The sequence below is a fragment of the Myxine glutinosa genome, chromosome 5 (assembly GCF_964187855.1).
Source record: "Myxine glutinosa chromosome 5, kmMyxGlut1.1, whole genome shotgun sequence".
Taxonomy (NCBI): domain Eukaryota; kingdom Metazoa; phylum Chordata; class Myxini; order Myxiniformes; family Myxinidae; genus Myxine; species Myxine glutinosa.
The window spans coordinates 167,527,309-167,545,647 of record NC_136265.1 but is presented as its reverse complement, the minus strand read 5'-3'; the positions used below and the strand labels follow the sequence as shown (position 1 = coordinate 167,545,647).

Here is an 18,339-nt window from a genome sequence, read left to right as displayed (position 1 = left end):
AACAATATATATGTATATATAAATACATGTATGCAGTCCATGTATTTTTTTTCCCACATTCAGGTTCATTGTCTAATACTCATGCTCCTAATGGTCGTATCTCCCCTGGAAAGGGGGCTACGGGCCCCCTCCCCAAATCGCTCATTTTCACTAAAACATCGCCACAATTACCTGAGCGATGCGGACCAAATTTGGTATAATGCATCAGGACTGTAAGGTCTCATGGGACTCTGCTCCCCATCTGGATCTGCCCATTTAAATGGGGTGAAAGTAGGGATTTGCCCAAAGTATTGGTATTTCATTTAATAATCTTCACAGAAACCGACAACAGGATCCAGACCAAACTGGACAGTGGACATGCGGAGTCATGACCATTCCCTAACCTTAAATTATTGTCCCCCTGGCTGTATCTCTCATGGGAAGGGGGCCCCTTCCCCCTAATCCCTCATATTCACTCAAACATTTTCCTCACAAACTACATGACCGATATGGACCAAATTTGGTATGATGCATCAAAACATTAAGGTCTCATGGGGTTGTGCTCCCCATCTGGATATATCCCCTATAAAAAGCTAAAAAGGGATGCTTCGCCTCAAATCCAGGTAATTTGTTTTCACCCCTCAGCTCAAATTGGGCTGAGGGGTATTGTCGGCCGGGTGACCGGGCATCCGTCAACTTTTGGTTTCTGTCAATTTCAAGGAGAACGGCTTGTCCGATTAAATCCATTTTTGCAGTGTGTTGGGGTTGAGTAGAGGAAGGTTCCTTTCGAAAATGGGCGCGCTGCGATTTTCAATATGGCCGCCACGGCAGCCATCCGGGCTTCTGTCAACTTTTGTTTTCCATCAATTTCAAGGAGAATGGCTTGTCCGATTAAATCCATTTTTGCAGTGTGTATTGGGGTTGAGTAGAGGAAGGTTCGTTTCGAAAATGGGCGCGCTGCGATTTTCAATATGGCCGCCACGGCAGCCATCTTGAAATTGGTTTCCGTCAATTTCAAGCATAATGGCTTGTCCGATTAAATTAATTTTTGCAGTGTGTGTTGGGGTTGGGTCGAGGAAGGTTCCTTTCGAAAATGGGCACGCTGCGATTTTTCAATATGGTCGCCACGGTAGCCATCTTGAAATTATTTTCCGTCAATTTCGAGCATAATGGCTTGTCCGATTAAATCCATGTTTGCAGTGTGTGTTGGGGTTGAGTCGAGGAAGGTTCCTTTCGAAAATGGGCGCGCTGCGATTTTCAATATGGCCGCCACGGCAGCCATCCGGGCTTCTGTCAACTTTTGTTTTCCATCAATTTCAAGGAGAATGGCTTGTCCGATTAAATCCATTTTTGCAGTGTGTGTTGGGGTTGAGTAGAGGAAGGTTCCTTTCGAAAATGGGCACGCTGCGATTTTCAATATGGCCGCCACGGCAGCCATCTTGAAATTGGTTTCCGTCAATTTCAAGCATAATGGCTTGCCCGATTAAATTAATTTTTGCAGTGTGTGTTGGGGTTGGGTCGAGGAAGGTTCCTTTCGAAAATGGGCACGCTGCGATTTTTCAATATGGTCGCCACGGTAGCCATCTTGAAATTATTTTCCGTCAATTTCGAGCATAATGGCTTGTCTGATTAAATCCATGTTTGCAGTGTGTGTTGGGGTTGAGTAGAGGAAGGTGCCTTTCGAAAATGGGCGCGCTGCGATTTTCAATATGGCCGCCACGGCAGCCATCTTGAAAAATGGCTTCTGTCAATTTCGAGCAGAACGGCTTGTCCGATTAAATCCATTTTTGCAGTGTGTTGGAATTGAGTAGAGAAAGGTTCATGGGCGTGCTGCGATTTTCAAAATGGCCGCCACGGCAGCCATCTTGAAATTGGTTTCCGTCAATTTCAAGCAGAACGGCTTGTCCGATTAAATCCATTTTTGCAGTGTGTGTTGGGGTTGAGTAGAGGAAGGTTCCTTTCGAAAATGGGCACGCTGCGATTTTCAATATGGTTCTATGGCAGCCATCTTGAAATTGGTTTCCACCATGCATGGGCTGAGGGGTTACACTGGGTAGGCTATGAGCCAGACCCCCCAAATTGACCGGTCGGTACCATACAGATGGAGTAAGGCTCATTGTGATTTTTAGCAAGATATATGTCCCTAGATATGAAAAAAAAGTGATAGCAGTGTATAACTCTCGGCCATCTCTGTGTTATCACCCGAAATATTATTATACGCCTGCTTCGCTTCGCCAAAAAATGTGATATTTGCTAAAATTGGAATAAATATGTTTTTAAGGACCACAGAGTGCCAATAATTTGCATACTGGATGCCAACTAATATAGTAATAGAAATATAGAACATTTGTGGGGGTTATTTATCACATTTTTGATATAATGACAAAAAATGTGTTAAATTTAGTGATAAAGTGGTCGAAATCGCTTCGAGTTCAGAAATCACATTGTACATTTTTGTCAATATTTCAAAAATGAAAACTCCCAGAGTAACATTTGACCCCTCAAAATCTTCGCAAGGAATCACTGCATTGGAATATATCATTACTTTGTAATATGGTGGTTGTTTGGGGCACATATTTTGGTAAAGTTCAAAATATGTTCAACCATACCCCCTAATTTTGATATTATAGGTGCTAAAGGGTTAAACATTACTGTATTTGCATCTGTATTACCCAACTAAATTGTTATTTCCTTTTGTCATTCCAGGTAATGTGGTGGTGGTGGTGTTAGTGCTTGCCCAGTATTGCTAGTACAATCGCAATGGAAGAACAAACCAGAGATGAGGCCGAAGTGCCAACTGGAAGACATTGTATCATTCACAAGGAATCACTGAGTATTGATCCAAATGAACAACTTACCAGTCCACACAGTTTTGAATCATGGAAAACCCTAATAAATGCTGCTCAAGTAAGAGATCACTCCCCTATACTTGACATCGCTAAATCGGTGACAGACAAGGAGATTCCAGTGATCTTCTACCATAGGAAATGTAGAAGCATTTTCACGATGAAGAGAGATCTGGAAGCCCTTAAACGTAAAACAGATTCAAGCTCAACAGAGGAAGCTGTTGCTGGGTGTTCCAATGCTAAGCGACCGGCAAGACGATCCTCATCAGAATCACGCATCTATGACTACACATGCATTTTCTGCGAAAATGTCAAGAGATACAAGGGAACGTCAACTCGGGAAAAACTAGTCCAATCTGTGGAGTTGAGATCGGACCAGAAGCTTCGAGCTTGTGCAATCCGCAGGTGTGACACCAAGATTTTAGCCATAACGAGTAGGGACATAGTTGCTGCTGAAGCACATTATCATGCTTCCTGCTACAGGGACTACACAAGGCCAGCACCTGGTCTCGATACAGAGCCTGCTCCTTCTCAGGAGAATGATATTTATCTCGAAAAGCAAGACGAATCATATGCAGAACTGTTTCATTATATACGAACTGATATCATTCCCAACAAGCAAATTGTCAGAGTTACAACGCTTACAGAGAAACTGCGAACGATGATGTCTGCCAGAGGCATACATAGTCTAACAGAATCCACCAAGAAACATCTCCGTCGGAAATTGGAACAGGAGTTGGGAGACTGTATTCAGATTTTTGCTGACACAAAAGGAAAACTTCTTGTTGTACCTGATTGCATAACAATGCAATATATCGTCAGCGAGTATTGCGATATGGAAAGGGAGCTGAAAACTTGGAAAGATAAATCAACAAATATCTCGAAGATCATTGATCAGTCATCATCATTTTTGAGAGCAACAATAAAGGACGAGGAAAAAACAACAACCTGGCCGTATCACCCGTGCGACGTGGAGAAGGAATCATTCACTGCACCAGAATATCTTCGACGGTTTCTGATCGGTCTACTAACTGGTGATCCAGAACACAAACACCCTTCACGGAGAGTAACAATGCTCACGGAATCCTTCAGTCAAGATGTGGTATATGCAGTGACATGTGGTATGCAGAAGCCACCAAAACATATACTGCTTCCATACATGGTTAAAACACTCACTGGGAATACGGAGTTGATACGGACGTTGAACAGATTAGGCCATGGGATATCTTACTCTCAGTTGGAAGAAAATGACACAGCCTTGTGCTTACAGAAGCTCGCAGCTAATCTAAATCAGCAGACACTCATACCAACAAGTATTCAACCATACACGTTTACCAACTTGGCATGGGTCAACATTGATAGATTGGAAGAAACATTGAGTGGAAAGGGAACATCACATCGTGTGAATGGTATCGTGGTACAGGCCAGAGTTTATGGACCACATCTTCCGAAACAAGCGCTTCCTGAGATAGCCAAGAAAAAGCAAAGATCTTTGGATGTCTCTGATCACGAATTGACAACATACATTGCTGGACAGCGCGTTGGACCACAGTTGCTCACAACAGACACGAGCATAGTAACAGAGTACACAGCTACGAACAAAAACCTCATCTGGATACTTGCTCGAATGACCGACGCAGAGAAGCAGCGCATACCAAGCTGGACAGGTTTCAATATCAACACCAGAGATTCTCTGACGGTCTCAAAGGATGTTGTTGGTTATATGCCCACGATCAATGCTCCAGCTACGGAATTGACCACAGTCGCTGAAATATTGAACCAGTCAGAACTTGTGAGGAAGGCACTACAGTTAGGGGAGATTGTCGTAGTGTTGGACCAGGCCTTATACGCTAAGGCAGCCGAAATCACCTGGAAACACACTGACAAGTATTCACGAATCATTCTCCGTCTGGGCACTTTCCATACAGTCGGCAATATACTCGCAATTCTAGGAGCTCGTTTTCAAGATGCTGGTCTCCGGGACCTGTGCATAGAAACAAACCTCACAGCGGAAGGCTCACTTGCCAGTGTGTTTTCTGGGAAGATGTACAACCGCGCAGTGTATGTGCACAAGTCTGTGTATGAAGCATTCATGAGACTAGCATGGGAGGCATTCATTCCATGGGTTGAGAGAAACAAACCAGAAGAAAAGCACAACATAGCGTCTGTGTCAGAAGAAGTGAGTGATTTGGTCGAACATTTGTGTCAACAGAAATTTGACAGTCTTCTGGCAAACGCCAAATACACGGAGTTAGTCACCACCTGGAACGAATTCTTAGACCATCTTCGCAATGAAAATGGAGAACTCTCAGCCTTTTGGATGTCTTATGTGGACATTGTTGAAAACGTCTTGCTTGCCCTGCTGCGTGCTGCTCGAGAAGGAAATTGGCTCTTGCATCTCTCTGCTATCCAGAACATGATCCCCTGGTGTTTTGCCTACGACAGATTTAACTATGCACGATACCTACCAGCGTATTATGCTGAGATGACCAATCTGGCAGCCAATCATCCAGCTGTGTACCAGGCCTTCTTGGGTGGTTCGTTCTCTGTTCAACTATCCAGTCACAATACATTTGGACGCATTCCCGTTGACCAAACGACTGAAGTCACTGTGAACAAGGATACACAGACCCCAGGAGGCACAACAAGGTTTAGTCTGAAATCAGGAGCAGTCAAGCGCTATTACATTACTGCAGAACACAGGAGTGCCTTTCTTGGTCAGATGAGGGAAATGGTACAAGAACAGGGATCAAATGTTCCACATGCTGACCTGCACAAAACGCGTGTGAGGAAAGATGAGGATGCTGTTTCGACAATCGTACATCTGGTGAAGAGCTGGGTAAATCCATTTGAAGAAGCTCGCGAACTTATCAGTATCTCAACAGCAAAAAAAGCCCCCGAAGATATCTGCTCGGATTTGAAGAATGCCAGAGACATTGGAGTTGAATGCTACACAAACTTCAAAGCTGAGAGACTCGAGACGGACCCACCAATCAAACGCTTTCATGATCCAATAAAAATGAACAAACTGAAAACCTTCAGTAATTTATGCAAGAAGAAACAAGTCAAAATGAGTGGCAGATCCGTGATTCTTCAAGCTGACAGAGCATTGTTTGGTCGCATCATTGTGATGGCACAGGGACGAAATCTGCAGATGGCTGATGTACTATCCCATCCTCTTGGTCCGTTACCATGGGCACTGGCAACCCCAGAAGGTCTCCACCGTAAAACCAACAAGGCTGCTCTTGCTAGTTATCTACAAAATAATGTAGCCCCTGTTGACCAACTTCCTGATCATTCTGCAACCATAATAGATGGAATGAGCATAATCCAGAAGGTGAAAGGGGATCAAGTCAACTTTGGGGAAATTGCCCAGTTTGTTTTGTCGATGGCACTGAAAGATGGCAGCACTAGTGACAGGATCGACATCGTCTTCGACACCTACCAAGATACATCCATCAAGAACTGTGAAAGGCTCGCCAGAGGAGAGGAACTTGGACTTAAGCTTCAGGACATCACAGCATCGCAAATTGTAAGGCAATGGAGAAGCTTCTTGGCCCATGTTGGGAATAAGTCTAGCCTCATTTCATTTCTGGTGAGCGAATGGAGGAAACCAGATTACACCAAGCATCTGAATGGAAAGGTCTTATTTGTAACAACAGAAGACAAGTGTTACAAAATCACCACGGAAGGACACCAGGCGGTGCTTGAGCTGCAAAGTACACATGAGGAAGCAGATGGTCGACTCTTCCTTCACACTGCTCATGCTGCACAGACTGGATATCCAGCAGTTGTAATCAGCTCCGAGGACACTGACGTATTCATCATGGCGTTGGCGTTTCATACTCAAATTGCATCAAAATTGTTCCAGAAATGTGGCACCAAAGAACGGAAACGAATCATTGACATTACCAAAATTGCAGCTTCAGTGGGCGCAGATGTTTGTCATGGACTTATAGGGATGCATGCTTACACAGGTTGCGACACTGTCAGCACATTTGCCGGCAAAGGCAAACTCGGAGCGCTTAAACTGCTTAGGTCTAGCAAAGAGGTCCAAGAAACGTTCGCCCAGTTGGGAAAAGAATGGAATGTGGCCGAGGAGCTTATGGATAAGCTGGAGAATTTCACATGCCTCCTATATGCATCCAAGTCTGGTACAAAGGAACTTAATAGCCTTCGATACCATCTATTCTGTGCAAAGAAGGGCGGGATTGAGAGCCACCAATTGCCTCCATGCAATGACTGCTTCCGAAAACATGTACAGCGGGCCAATTACCAGGCAGCAATTTGGAAACGAAGCCTTCAGAGGCACCCAATGACCCCCAGTCCAGTTGGAAAAGGATGGAAATGGGATGATCAGGATGGAACAACTCTGGCTGTGGACTGGATGAGTGGACAGGCAGCACCTCAGGCTCTTCTGGATTTGTTGGCCTGTAATTGTTCCAGGAGCTGCAAGCTACCAAGTTGTGTCTGCATTGCCAATGGACTGAAATGTACAGACATGTGTAAACTTGCCGCCTGCGACAATCAGCCATTGTCTGTCGAGCCAGACGACGACAGCCTCGACGAGGATGATCCATCTGACGAGGAGCAAGAATACGGATTCTGAGCCAAATATGCTGCGCATCTAAAGGGAGGGACACTTTCGTGATGTCATTTCAGACATTTATTTTCTGTTAAGTGATTTAAGTATAATATGTATGACGTTCATTGTAATTTAAAGTAGCCCGATGCATAAAAGGATAGGTTCAATTTATAAGCATTATTTAGTATGTGTTTTAAATGCCTGTAATCTGTGTCAATTGTGTTAAAAATTGATTGGTAATAATACTGTATAATAACAAGGCGTATTTGTTCGAGAGATCATGATAAACCTAGAGTGTGGAGCAAGTTTGCATGCATTGTGAAATATAATGTAGCTGATGTTACAAACCTACTTTAGGATACTAGCTAATACCAAAAATTACACTGAGATACCAAAAGTAGTAGACGAATAAACCTAAAATGTTCAAAAGCTATGTTTCGTTCCAAAATATCAAAATTAGGGGGTATGGTTGAACATATTTTGAACTTTGCCAAAATATATGCCCCAAACAACCACCATATTACAAAGTAATGATATATTCCAATGCAGTGGTTCCTTGCGAAGATTTTGAGGGGTCAAATGTTACTCTGGGAGTTTTCATTTTTGAAATATTGACAAAAATGTACAATGTGAATTCTGAACTCGAAGCGATTTCGACCACTTTTTCACTAAATTTAACACATTTTTTGTCATTATATCAATATTTTGATAAATAACCCCCACAAATGTTCTATTTTCTATTACTATATTAGTTGGCATCCAGTATGCAAATTATTGGCACTCTGTGGTCCTTAAAAACATATATCTATCTATAATTCCAGTAATCTCTGTCTGTACGTTTGTTTGTCTGTGACCGCTGTTTCTCGACAACCACGGGTCCGATATACTTTTAACTTGCCAGGTATATTGCTGGGGACCCGAGGATGTGCCTTTTCAAGGTTTCATATTAATCGGACAATTACTTACCGAGCTATGTCCAAAAAACGATTCAACCAATCAGAGAGCAGCGAACGATCGCGTGTGCCGAACGTGGCGGACACACTCTGCCTCGGATGGCACATTTGAGAGCGTATTCATTTATTTCACGTTTGCAAACTATGTTGGCGTTAAACTATGTTTTACAACTAATAAAAACGAATTTGCGTTTCATTCGCTTTCCTGCGCGTTTGTGCACGCGATGGCGATTTCTTTACCAAACTCCGGAAGCCGTTCGCTTTGGACCAAACCATTGCATGTAAATAGAGGGGGGGGATTGTCACCACTCGCAAGCCGTTCGCTTTGGACCAAACCATTTCATGTAAATAGAGGGGGCGGGGGGGGATATAATTTTAGATATAGATATAGTACGGGCATGCCCTAGTTTATTCCAATTTTAGCAAATATCACATTTTTTGGCGAAGCAAAGCAGGCGTATAATAATATTTCGGGTGATAACACAGAGATGGCCGAGAGTTATACACTGCTATCACTTTTTTTTCATATCTAGGGACATATATCTTGCTAAAAATCACAATGAGCCTTACTCCATCTGTATGGTACCGACCAACCCCCTTGGCTCATAGCCTAGGGGAAATATCCAACAGTCCCCCATGAGGCTATTTTTTTAGAGTGCAAGTTTACTCTTTGAGAGGTTGGGGAGGGTGGTTGGTGGGAAATTACCTGACCTTTTGAATGAATATGTGCATATGAAGTTTGAGCTGTGTCATGCCTGCTGTGACAGACCATGGGGGAAATCGAAGACTTCCCAGCTTGGCTTCAGTCTCAAGGACTGACAATGGAGACTGCTCAAGCTGTTGTGACTGAACTGGGTATGAAAAGCCAAGGAGCGCTTGCTGCATGTACTGAGTCACTGATTATGAAAGCCGAACTGTTGTCAATGGCTAAAAGGAAGCTGCCGTTTTCAATGTACGCCGAGCTTCGTCGCTTAATTGATTCCAGCTGGGATCCCCAAGATGACCGATCCAGACACGCGATGCTGACGGCTGTGTTGCATTCGACGCTGAGTGCTCTGAGTCGGGAGCTTGCCAACTGTGCCCAAAAGTTGATCTCCATGGATTCTGTACCCGCATCTGAAGATTGCTGTACGATAGGACAGGTGGACCCTGCTGTTAAGATTGTGAATGTTTGCAGCCTTGACCGTCAACAGCCGTGCGTCCACACAATACCAGGTAAAATATCCTGAGGTATGGAAGTGTAATATAATATAATATGTGCGATCCGTTTTATAAAATAGTGCAGTTACTGTTGTCCCAGCTTAAGGAAGAGCTATGTGTGTGTGTGTGTGTGTGTGTGTGTGTGTGTGTGTGTGTGTGTGTGTGTGTGTGTGTGTGTGTGTGTGTGTGTATATATATATATATATATATATATATATATATATATATATATATATATATATATATATATATATATATATATATATATATATCACATATATCACATATATCACATATATCACATATATCACATATATATGTGTGAGTTGATTATATTTGAGATTTATATGTTGTATTTGAGATGGGGGTGAGTTGCTTGAAGGATGAAGTGGGACAAATCATTGTGGACCAAGATGAAAGAGATATATGGAAATGCTGTTGAATGCAGAGAATGAATGGGATGGCAACATAGAGAGTAACCCAGTTTTAGGACTGGCAGAGAAGATAACTGAGAAGGAAGTTGAGGAAGCGATAAAAGCAATGAAGAGTAGAAAAGCGGGAGGGCCGACGGGAGTTGTAGGAGATATGTTGAAGGCAGCGGGAAGTTGGGGTGTGAAGAGAATGACAGAGATCTGTAATCTGGTGGTGAAAGAAGGCCGCATTCCAGTGGATTGGGAACTGAGTACCCTCGTCCCCCTATACAAGGAGAAAGGTGACCCTCTGGACTGTGGTTCGTATAGAGCGATAAAGTTATTAGAGCATGGAATGAAGGTATTCATTTTTGGTGAAGTTATAGATTATCAGATATAGATTTTGGTGACGATCTGGATCTGAGAATGATTTAAGTGATTCTTCTCTATTGGGAAATTGTGGAAATAAAACGGTATGTCGGACAATATCTCAAAGTTGTGGACTGATTTGGACGAAACTTGCTGGACAGTTTGGGTGTGTGACAAGGACAAATTGATTCAATTTTGGTGAAGATCCAATTGTCGTTTCAATACCGGCAAGATCATGAAATGAATCAATTTATCGGTTTACACAGTCGTTTGATGGAAGAGGTTCATTATCTTGCAACGCTGGTCATCACCATCTCCTAGGAGCTTTCCTCGGCAGATCACATTTCAAAGGTGCCCTCCAAAGTAAGCCGTAAACTCGGCAACCTCCTTACTCAATTACTCCTTGGCAAATCCCAACTTCTCACAGCCTATAAGGTTTTTGTTCCGATGTCAATGGATACTTCCTTATTAGCTGGTGCCCTGCCCCAATTTTCACTCCCCTAGATGTGACATTCAAAACTTTGAATATCATTGCCATCTTAAACAAAGAAAGGGAAGACCCCATTGCTCTTTCATCGCAGACAGATTGGTAATCTCTCTTTTCTGCTGCTTTTTCTCCAGCCTTGCTCCTTCTGCTTTCTCATCCCTCTGGCATTCTTCAGTCCTTCTTCCAGTTTCCTTCTTCTTGCAAAACTCCCAATAGCTATGCTTGATGCTCACCTCTACTTTTCCCCTCTCTTCTGCTTGTGAAGCTGCCTTCCTCAGTCTGGTCAATCCCACTCTTCCTTCAAGGGCCTCAAGTTGGCAGTGCACCACCATCTCAGGTCATCTTCCATCCATACGCATGATGTTTTCTGTCCTCATCAACCCTCACTTATGGATTACTAAGTTTATTTTTATATGCAAGTGAAGGAAGGTAGCTTGGAAGGAGGAAAACCAATGTACAGACGGTGGGACACAGGTAATGTGTAATAGGGTGGTTCTTAAAAATGAAAGTGAGAAAAGTCATGCTTCTAACACTTCAAAAAATTTTGTATGTATGAAAAAACCCTTGTGGTGACATTTTAAGCCATTTGGACTAAATTTAGGGGTTGCACACAGAGTTTGTAATTTCACATATTTGGTTCGCATAAATGTTTGGAGTTGATTATATTTATTCTCCACTGCTATACTTGTGATTTTGACCATTACAGTTGACCTATGACCTTGCTATGTACTGCACATTTTAAAGTTTTTTTTGACGGTATGAATGCAGCATCCCTCAAGGCATGTTTTTCTTAATTGTTTTAGAGACTCGTGATTTCTATGCGGGAGAAACGGATACAGGAACAGAACAACCATTGGATATCGCAGACCCCATGGAATCTGTCGTAGATGAACAAACGCAAATGAATAACCTTGTGAAGCATTTTGACACTGATCAGCAGGTTCATGGGCTCAATCCTCATGTGGATGGTAAGGATAATTGCACACATGTAAAAGACAATATGGCATCATGATGTGCCTACATGTTTGCACTTGTTATTACCAGCAATGGCTCGGTTGTTCTCTGGATCTCAGGAAGTCTTTCAAGGCTAATGTTGCATGGAATGGAAGGGGGGGGGGGGGGGGGGCGAGAGGGTGGTCCATCAGTAGTATGTGCTAAGATAGTGTTATGTTGGTGGGGGTAGTGATGAGTTTAGACCAGGTAGATTTGTATAGGTAGCCTGCTCCGATTGTCGTGTGGAAACCACCATGTAATAGGTACATGTTAAACCGGATGTCGGATTAAGTGTATATTTGTCCCTGTCACGAGAGGGCGGGGCATGTTAACTAGCTGAGGGAATAAGGGTAAATTATCCCTTGTATGTCGTTCCCTTGATGATTTATCCTTTGTCCCTTTTGGCACCGCACCATAGACAGTAGTTATAATTGCCATTAAACTACACTAAATAACAATAAAAACCAACCGGAAGCCAAGCATCAAGCACTAGGGCTGACAAACCCGCCTGGCAGACACACATAGCTCAGGCAGGCTGAGAGCCACGCCCAGAAGGGCAGTGATTGGGCGGGAGTTGACCAACAGGAAGGCCGGGGTAAGAAGCAACTCGCTGATTGGTAGAAGTAAGGGCGCGTAGGAAGCATCACGCTGTTCGGCATGGCACGACCGACGACGTCAGAAGGCGGACTGCGCGCTGATTGGTGGGGAGCTGGGCCTGTGGTGTTGGCCTGCGGAGATTGAAAGAAAAGGGCCGATGACGTCAGAACGGGAGGTTAAAAGAACTCTCTAACTGGCATCTTCCCTCTTGCGCTCTTGCCTCTCTCTCTTGCCTTCTCCTTCTTGTTCTTGTGCCTGCTCACGTTCTGGACCTCGCAAACGATTGTGCGTGGATGACGGGCTCCAGGAAGCGATCGGACTGACCGAGCTCAGAGAAGCCACCGGGAGATGTGCAGAGGCAGCAGGAAGAGTCACGGCCCAGGAACTGTGGTTCTCCGTGCGGACGAGCGACGAGGCCGAGTGAACAAGGGCGCATCGAGGCCGAGTGAACAAGGGCGCATCGAGGCCTAGAGAACAAGGGCGCATCGAGGCCTACTGGGCGTGTTCCAGCGCACGGACCTCCGGGATCCGTTCGCAGACTGACGAGGCCCACGAGCTGATCAGAGTTAAGTGCACTAAATAATCCAACACAACTATTTTCCAGTTTATTTTCTTCCTGTGTCTGTGTTCAAGTGTGTTTGTGGGGGACGTCCATTTAGGAACATTATTTATTATCGCGCGTTTTATTTTGTATTGCCGGCATTCCGTTTTAATAAACCTGTTTATTTTTGTACATTTCTAAATCCGGTTTTGTTTAAGTTATTTTCTGCAGGTTTGGGAACCGCCGGCGGGACCACAGGTAAGCTCTTCAGGTCCCCCTTCTCCCTTTCTTCCCCCGCGTATATCAAGTCCGCATTTGATCAGTGCCTCGGAGTTAAAGCTTGCTTGGCTATTCGTTCCTGGGAAAGATTTTAATCGCCAGGAACGCGACAATAGATTTGTCCATGTGCTTGTGTAGCTTAGGTTTGCACCTGTGTCAGGTTAGTTGTATGGTTGAACGTGCACTGACGAGGTGGTGATTGTCATACCCCAAAGCAGAGCAGAGGATAGGGTAAGGTTTTATTGTGGAAGACTTGTGGCAGAAAGGGAGATGGAAAGTGCTTTGTGCTGTAAATGGACAATAACGCAGGCCTTTTGGCCAGAAGACGGCTGTGCAATGAGCTGTGGAGCCCTGGAGAGGAGTGGAACGCCCTTGCAACGGGACAGCCAATGAGGGACTCGCCGTGCATGAAGCTTGTCCCAGAGGAGATAAAAGCGGCAATATCTCTGCTTTGTCGCTCCCCGCAAAGTACCGATTCCAGGGATTGTGAACACCATCACACCTCATCGCCATCCTCTCGTCTCCCGCCCCGAGCTGCATTCGTCCTGTGCCTCATTATATTGCACAACACCATCGTCCTGCAGCAGAGAAAAGCTCATGCCTGCTCAAGTCCCTGCCTGGCCCTTTGTTAATTAAATTGTTTTCAGTCCAGTAATTTGGTGCCAGAGTGGCGTTTTCTTCCATTTGTACACAAGTGTTTCCCCCCACTCCCCTTTCTTCCCTCCCTGTGTCTGTCGACCACAGATCTGTTCTGTTATTTATAGTCCTGTCCTTCCTCATCCACGATATTCTTATTATAATAAACCATTTCATTACAAGGAATGCCTTCTTGCCCGCTGCCTTCCCGCAGTACCAGCAACCTCCAGTTTTGGAGCGTCATTGGGCGATCCTTAGGGAATTGTAAAATTTTAAATGAAGGCAGTGTAGATTATTAAAAGAATGCAGTGAAAATGAGGAAACCATTTGATAATTATTAGCGGAGGTCTTTAGACCTCCGGCTCAGAGGGTCTGCATTAGCTGGGCCTCTGTCGCGACACTAAGATGTTCTACATTGGAGTTTGAATGTCTAAATATTAAGTGTATTTGAATATTTTCCTCCTCCTGTGTTTGTTCACCTCACCCCCTTTGCTCTTCATTATTTAAGTTATATGTTTTGCAATGGTGATGTGGGCGACAATTAGAACCTGGTCCAATCGAAGCAGCTTTACTTGTTTCCAGTAATGTTGCCGACCCTAACCATTTGCAAGAATATAGTCAAGCATGCTGCCTTGGGCAGACCTTGTTGTTCGATGATACATGTGCAAAGGTAATTGGATTGTTGCAGACGACAGCAATGCACAGTGGTCTGACATTAACCTGTTCGCAGGGGAGAATTCCACTGCGCCAGAATTGGATTGTCTTAGTTACAGCACTGCATATTGTGAAGTGCCTTTGGGCAATATCAACGTGAAGCAAGAGTCGTACACTGCTGATAACGAACTTGAAGTTTCTGTTCACCCTCCAGCCGGTAAGTGGAGCCTTTCTTATTTTATTTTTTATTTTTTGTTAGCCAATAAGCTTAATTGCATATTTTTTCTGTAGCATCTGAATTTTATGGGGTTTCTTTTTCATTTTTTTTGGTTTGTTTAATGTATGCAAAGCACCCCTCCCTTTATATATGGGATAGTTTCTCTGTAAGCAACTTTAACATACAACAACAACAACATGCATTTTAAAGGCCATTTTCCCTGCTAGAGCGGGGGTTAGCCTTGCGGTCCCCATGACAATCTTCTCCATTTTGCCCTATTTTCTGCATCTCTCCTTGTTAACCCCCTTGCCCGCATTTCTTCTTCCACCATCTTTAGCCAAGTCTTTCTCGGTCTTCCCCGTCTTCTACTTCCTTCTACATTCATTTCCATCACTCTTCTCAACCAGTCACTTTCATCCTTCCTCAACACATGACCAAACCATCTCAACCTGTTCCTCTTCACAGCATCAATCACAGGCTCTATTCCCATCATCTTTCGCAATTTATCATTTGTCTTCCTCTCTCTCAACGATACTCCGCACATCCGTCGAACCATTCGCATTTCCACCCTTTCCAACCTTCGTTGCTGCTCTACGTTCATTACCCATGTCTCGCTCCCATAAATCATAACACTTCTCACACATGCAGCATACACCTTTCCCTTCAGCTTCAACGACACTCCCCTCATCATCAGCACGCCACTCAATTCCCGAAACTTCTTCCATGCACATCTCACTCGAGCAACCGTTGCCGAGTCTGATCCACCTTCTCCATTCAGCATGTCTCCGAGGTAGCAAAATGTTTTCACACATTCCAGCTTCACGCCATCTCCAAGATCCAACTCAACATTTCCTCCATCTGCAGCTCCCTCTGTGCACACCTTACATTTGAATGTAGCTGCCACACTGGTTAATGACCCTCTCAGACCACTACATTTTTGATGAACCCACTCAGCGCACATTGTACACTGAATGGAGTTCACTCCGACACCCTTCCTACACACAGCACAGGGCCACTTCCCAGTTCTTTCCACCTCACCACATGCTTTACCACTTGCCATCACCTTCGTCTTTCCGATATTCACCTTCAGACCTTTTGTCTCCATACATTCCTTCCACGTGTTCATCTTTTCCTTCAGTCCATCCATACTTTCCGCAATCAACACCAGATCATCTGCATACAACAACTCCCACGGTAAACCCTCCTTTACGTTCTGAGCCAGCACCTCCATCACAGCTACAAATAGTAGTGGACTTAGTACCGACCCCTGATGCACTCCCACCTTCACCTCAAACTCACCACTGTTCCCGTCCTTCGTCCTTACAGCTGTGCGTGCTCTTTTGTACATTGCCATCACTACTCTGATCAACCATTCCTCCACTCCTAACTTCCTCAATGCCCATGTCAATACTTTGCGTGGAACCCGATCGAATGCTTTCTCCAGATCAACAAACCCAAGAAACAACTTCTTCCTCTTCTCCATGTACTTCTCCTGCAACTGCCTCACAATGAAAAGCGCGTCTGTCGTTCCTCTTCCTGGCATAAATCCAAACTGCATTTCGTCGATCTTCACTTTCTTCCTTATCCTCCTCTCCAACACCCTTTCCAATACCTTCATTCCATGCTCCAATAACTTTATCGCTCGGTACGAGCCACACTCCAGAGGGTCACCTTTCCCCTTGTATAGAGGGACGAGGGTACTCAGTTCCCAAACCACTGGAATGCGGCCTTCTTTCACCACCAGATTACAGATCTCTGTCATTCTCTTCACACCCCAACTTCCTGCTGCCTTCAACATATCTCCCACAACTCCCGTCGGCCCTCCCGCTTTTCTACCCTTCATTGCTTTTATCGCTTCCTCAACTTCCTTCTCAGTTATCTTCTCTGCCGGTCCTAAAACTGGGTTACTCTCTATGTTGCCATCCCATTCATTCTCTGTATTCAACAGCATTTCCATATATCTTTTCCATCTTCCTTTAATTCCATCTGGGTCGACAACGATTTGTCCCACTTCATCCTTCAAGCAACTCACCCCCATCACATCACACCTCTCTTTCGCTATCTGCTTTGCAATCCTGAATACCGCTCTCTGACCCTCTTCCGAATCCAAGCGTTCTCCGAACATTTTCCTACATGCCTCCTGCGCCTTTGCTACCTCTTTCTTTGCAGCCTTCCTGGCTGCCTTATAACTTTCATGCTCTGCTGTTTCTGCTCCCGTACCCTTCGCCTTCTGCCACTCCTTGAACTTCTTCCTCTTCTCGTCAATAGTCTTTCCAACTTCATCATCCCACCACCATGTTTCCGAGTGCCTTGGTGGTCCTTTTGTCCATCCACATACCTCACCAACGGCTCCCAACAGACTAGCTTTCATTGACATCCAACCACTTTCAAGCTCAACCACATCATCCTCGACCCTACTCAGCCTCTCTTTTAATGCCTCCCTTACTGTCACCTCTTTCAACCTCCACACCTTCATTCTCGGTTGGTACTTCACCCGCCGAGCTCTCCTCGCACCTTTCACCCTTACGTCGCAGACAACCAAGTGGTGCTGTGAAACAACCTCCTCCCCCGGGATCACCTTTGTGTCTCGGAGGTGCCCCCTATCTTGCCTACGCACCATCAGGTAGTCAACGGTTGTCGTCGACCCACCTGACGTGTATGTAACAAGCTTATTGTCCTCTTTCTGGAACTGAGTATTACAAATCAACAAATCAGCTCCATCAGCAAACTCCAAAATCCTTTCACCTTCTCCATTTCTCACACCATATCCGTAACCCCCATGAACTCCTTCAAAACCATCCATACTCCTTCCCACATGTCCATTTAGGTCTCCTCCTACCACAACAACTTCCTCATCTTTCACGTTTTCCATCAGCTTCTCTATCGCACACCAGAACTTGTCCTTCTCTTCATCGCTCCGACCAACCTGCGGAGCATATCCCGAGATGACGTTCACCAAGAGCTTTCCAATCATCATTTTCACCATCATCAACCTATCACTCACTCTAGTCACACTCACCACACTGTCTACAAACTCCTCAGAAAACAGGACACCAACACCATTCACGCCCTCCAGGCACCCTTGCCACACAAACTTGTATTTCTGTCCCTGCCTACCCTTCACCATTCTCACACCACTTCCCTTCCATCTCGTCTCTTGCACACAACATATGTCCACTCTTCTTCTGACCAATACTTCCACCACTTCTCCTGATCTCCCTGTCATTGTCCCTACATTCCATGTCCCAAACCTCAGAAACCGATCTCCACTTCGGGCTGTACCCTGCCCACATGTAGTTGTAATTGTCATGGTTCTCTTTTTGAGGCAATGTTTTTTTTTTTTTATGGCCGGATGCCCTTCCTGACGCCAACCCACTTAGTCGCCTCCTACGACACGCAGGGATACGGCGTACCTATTCTTATCCAGGGTACACACTGGGAAACGTTTAAAACATGGAAATCCTGGGGGGAGGGGGGGGAGGGGGGGATCACCGCTGCGGTTTAAACATATTTAAAGAAATATTTCAACAAAACCATGAAAACAATCTGGGAAAAGTCTCTAAGTGAGAACGTGGATTTGAGAAAGCAGGAGC

General features: G+C 44.7%; 2 protein-coding genes across 3 annotated transcripts in view; one reads left to right on the top strand and one right to left on the bottom strand.

The window, feature by feature from the left end:
* LOC144892419 (uncharacterized) overlaps positions 1-18,339 on the bottom strand; it is a 748,105-nt gene that overhangs the window by 526,877 nt on the left and 202,889 nt on the right. The gene's annotated exons all lie outside the window — the stretch shown is intronic.
* LOC137426764 (uncharacterized) overlaps positions 1-18,339 on the top strand; it is a 70,283-nt gene that overhangs the window by 16,251 nt on the left and 35,693 nt on the right. For both annotated transcript variants that reach the window (XM_078779055.1, XM_068115621.2), the window contains exons 2-4: positions 9,131-9,578; positions 11,633-11,797; positions 14,606-14,746. In XM_078779055.1, coding sequence (XP_078635181.1) covers positions 9,131-9,578; positions 11,633-11,797; positions 14,606-14,746 — 754 coding nt within the window. The remainder of the gene's footprint in view (positions 1-9,130; positions 9,579-11,632; positions 11,798-14,605; positions 14,747-18,339) is intronic.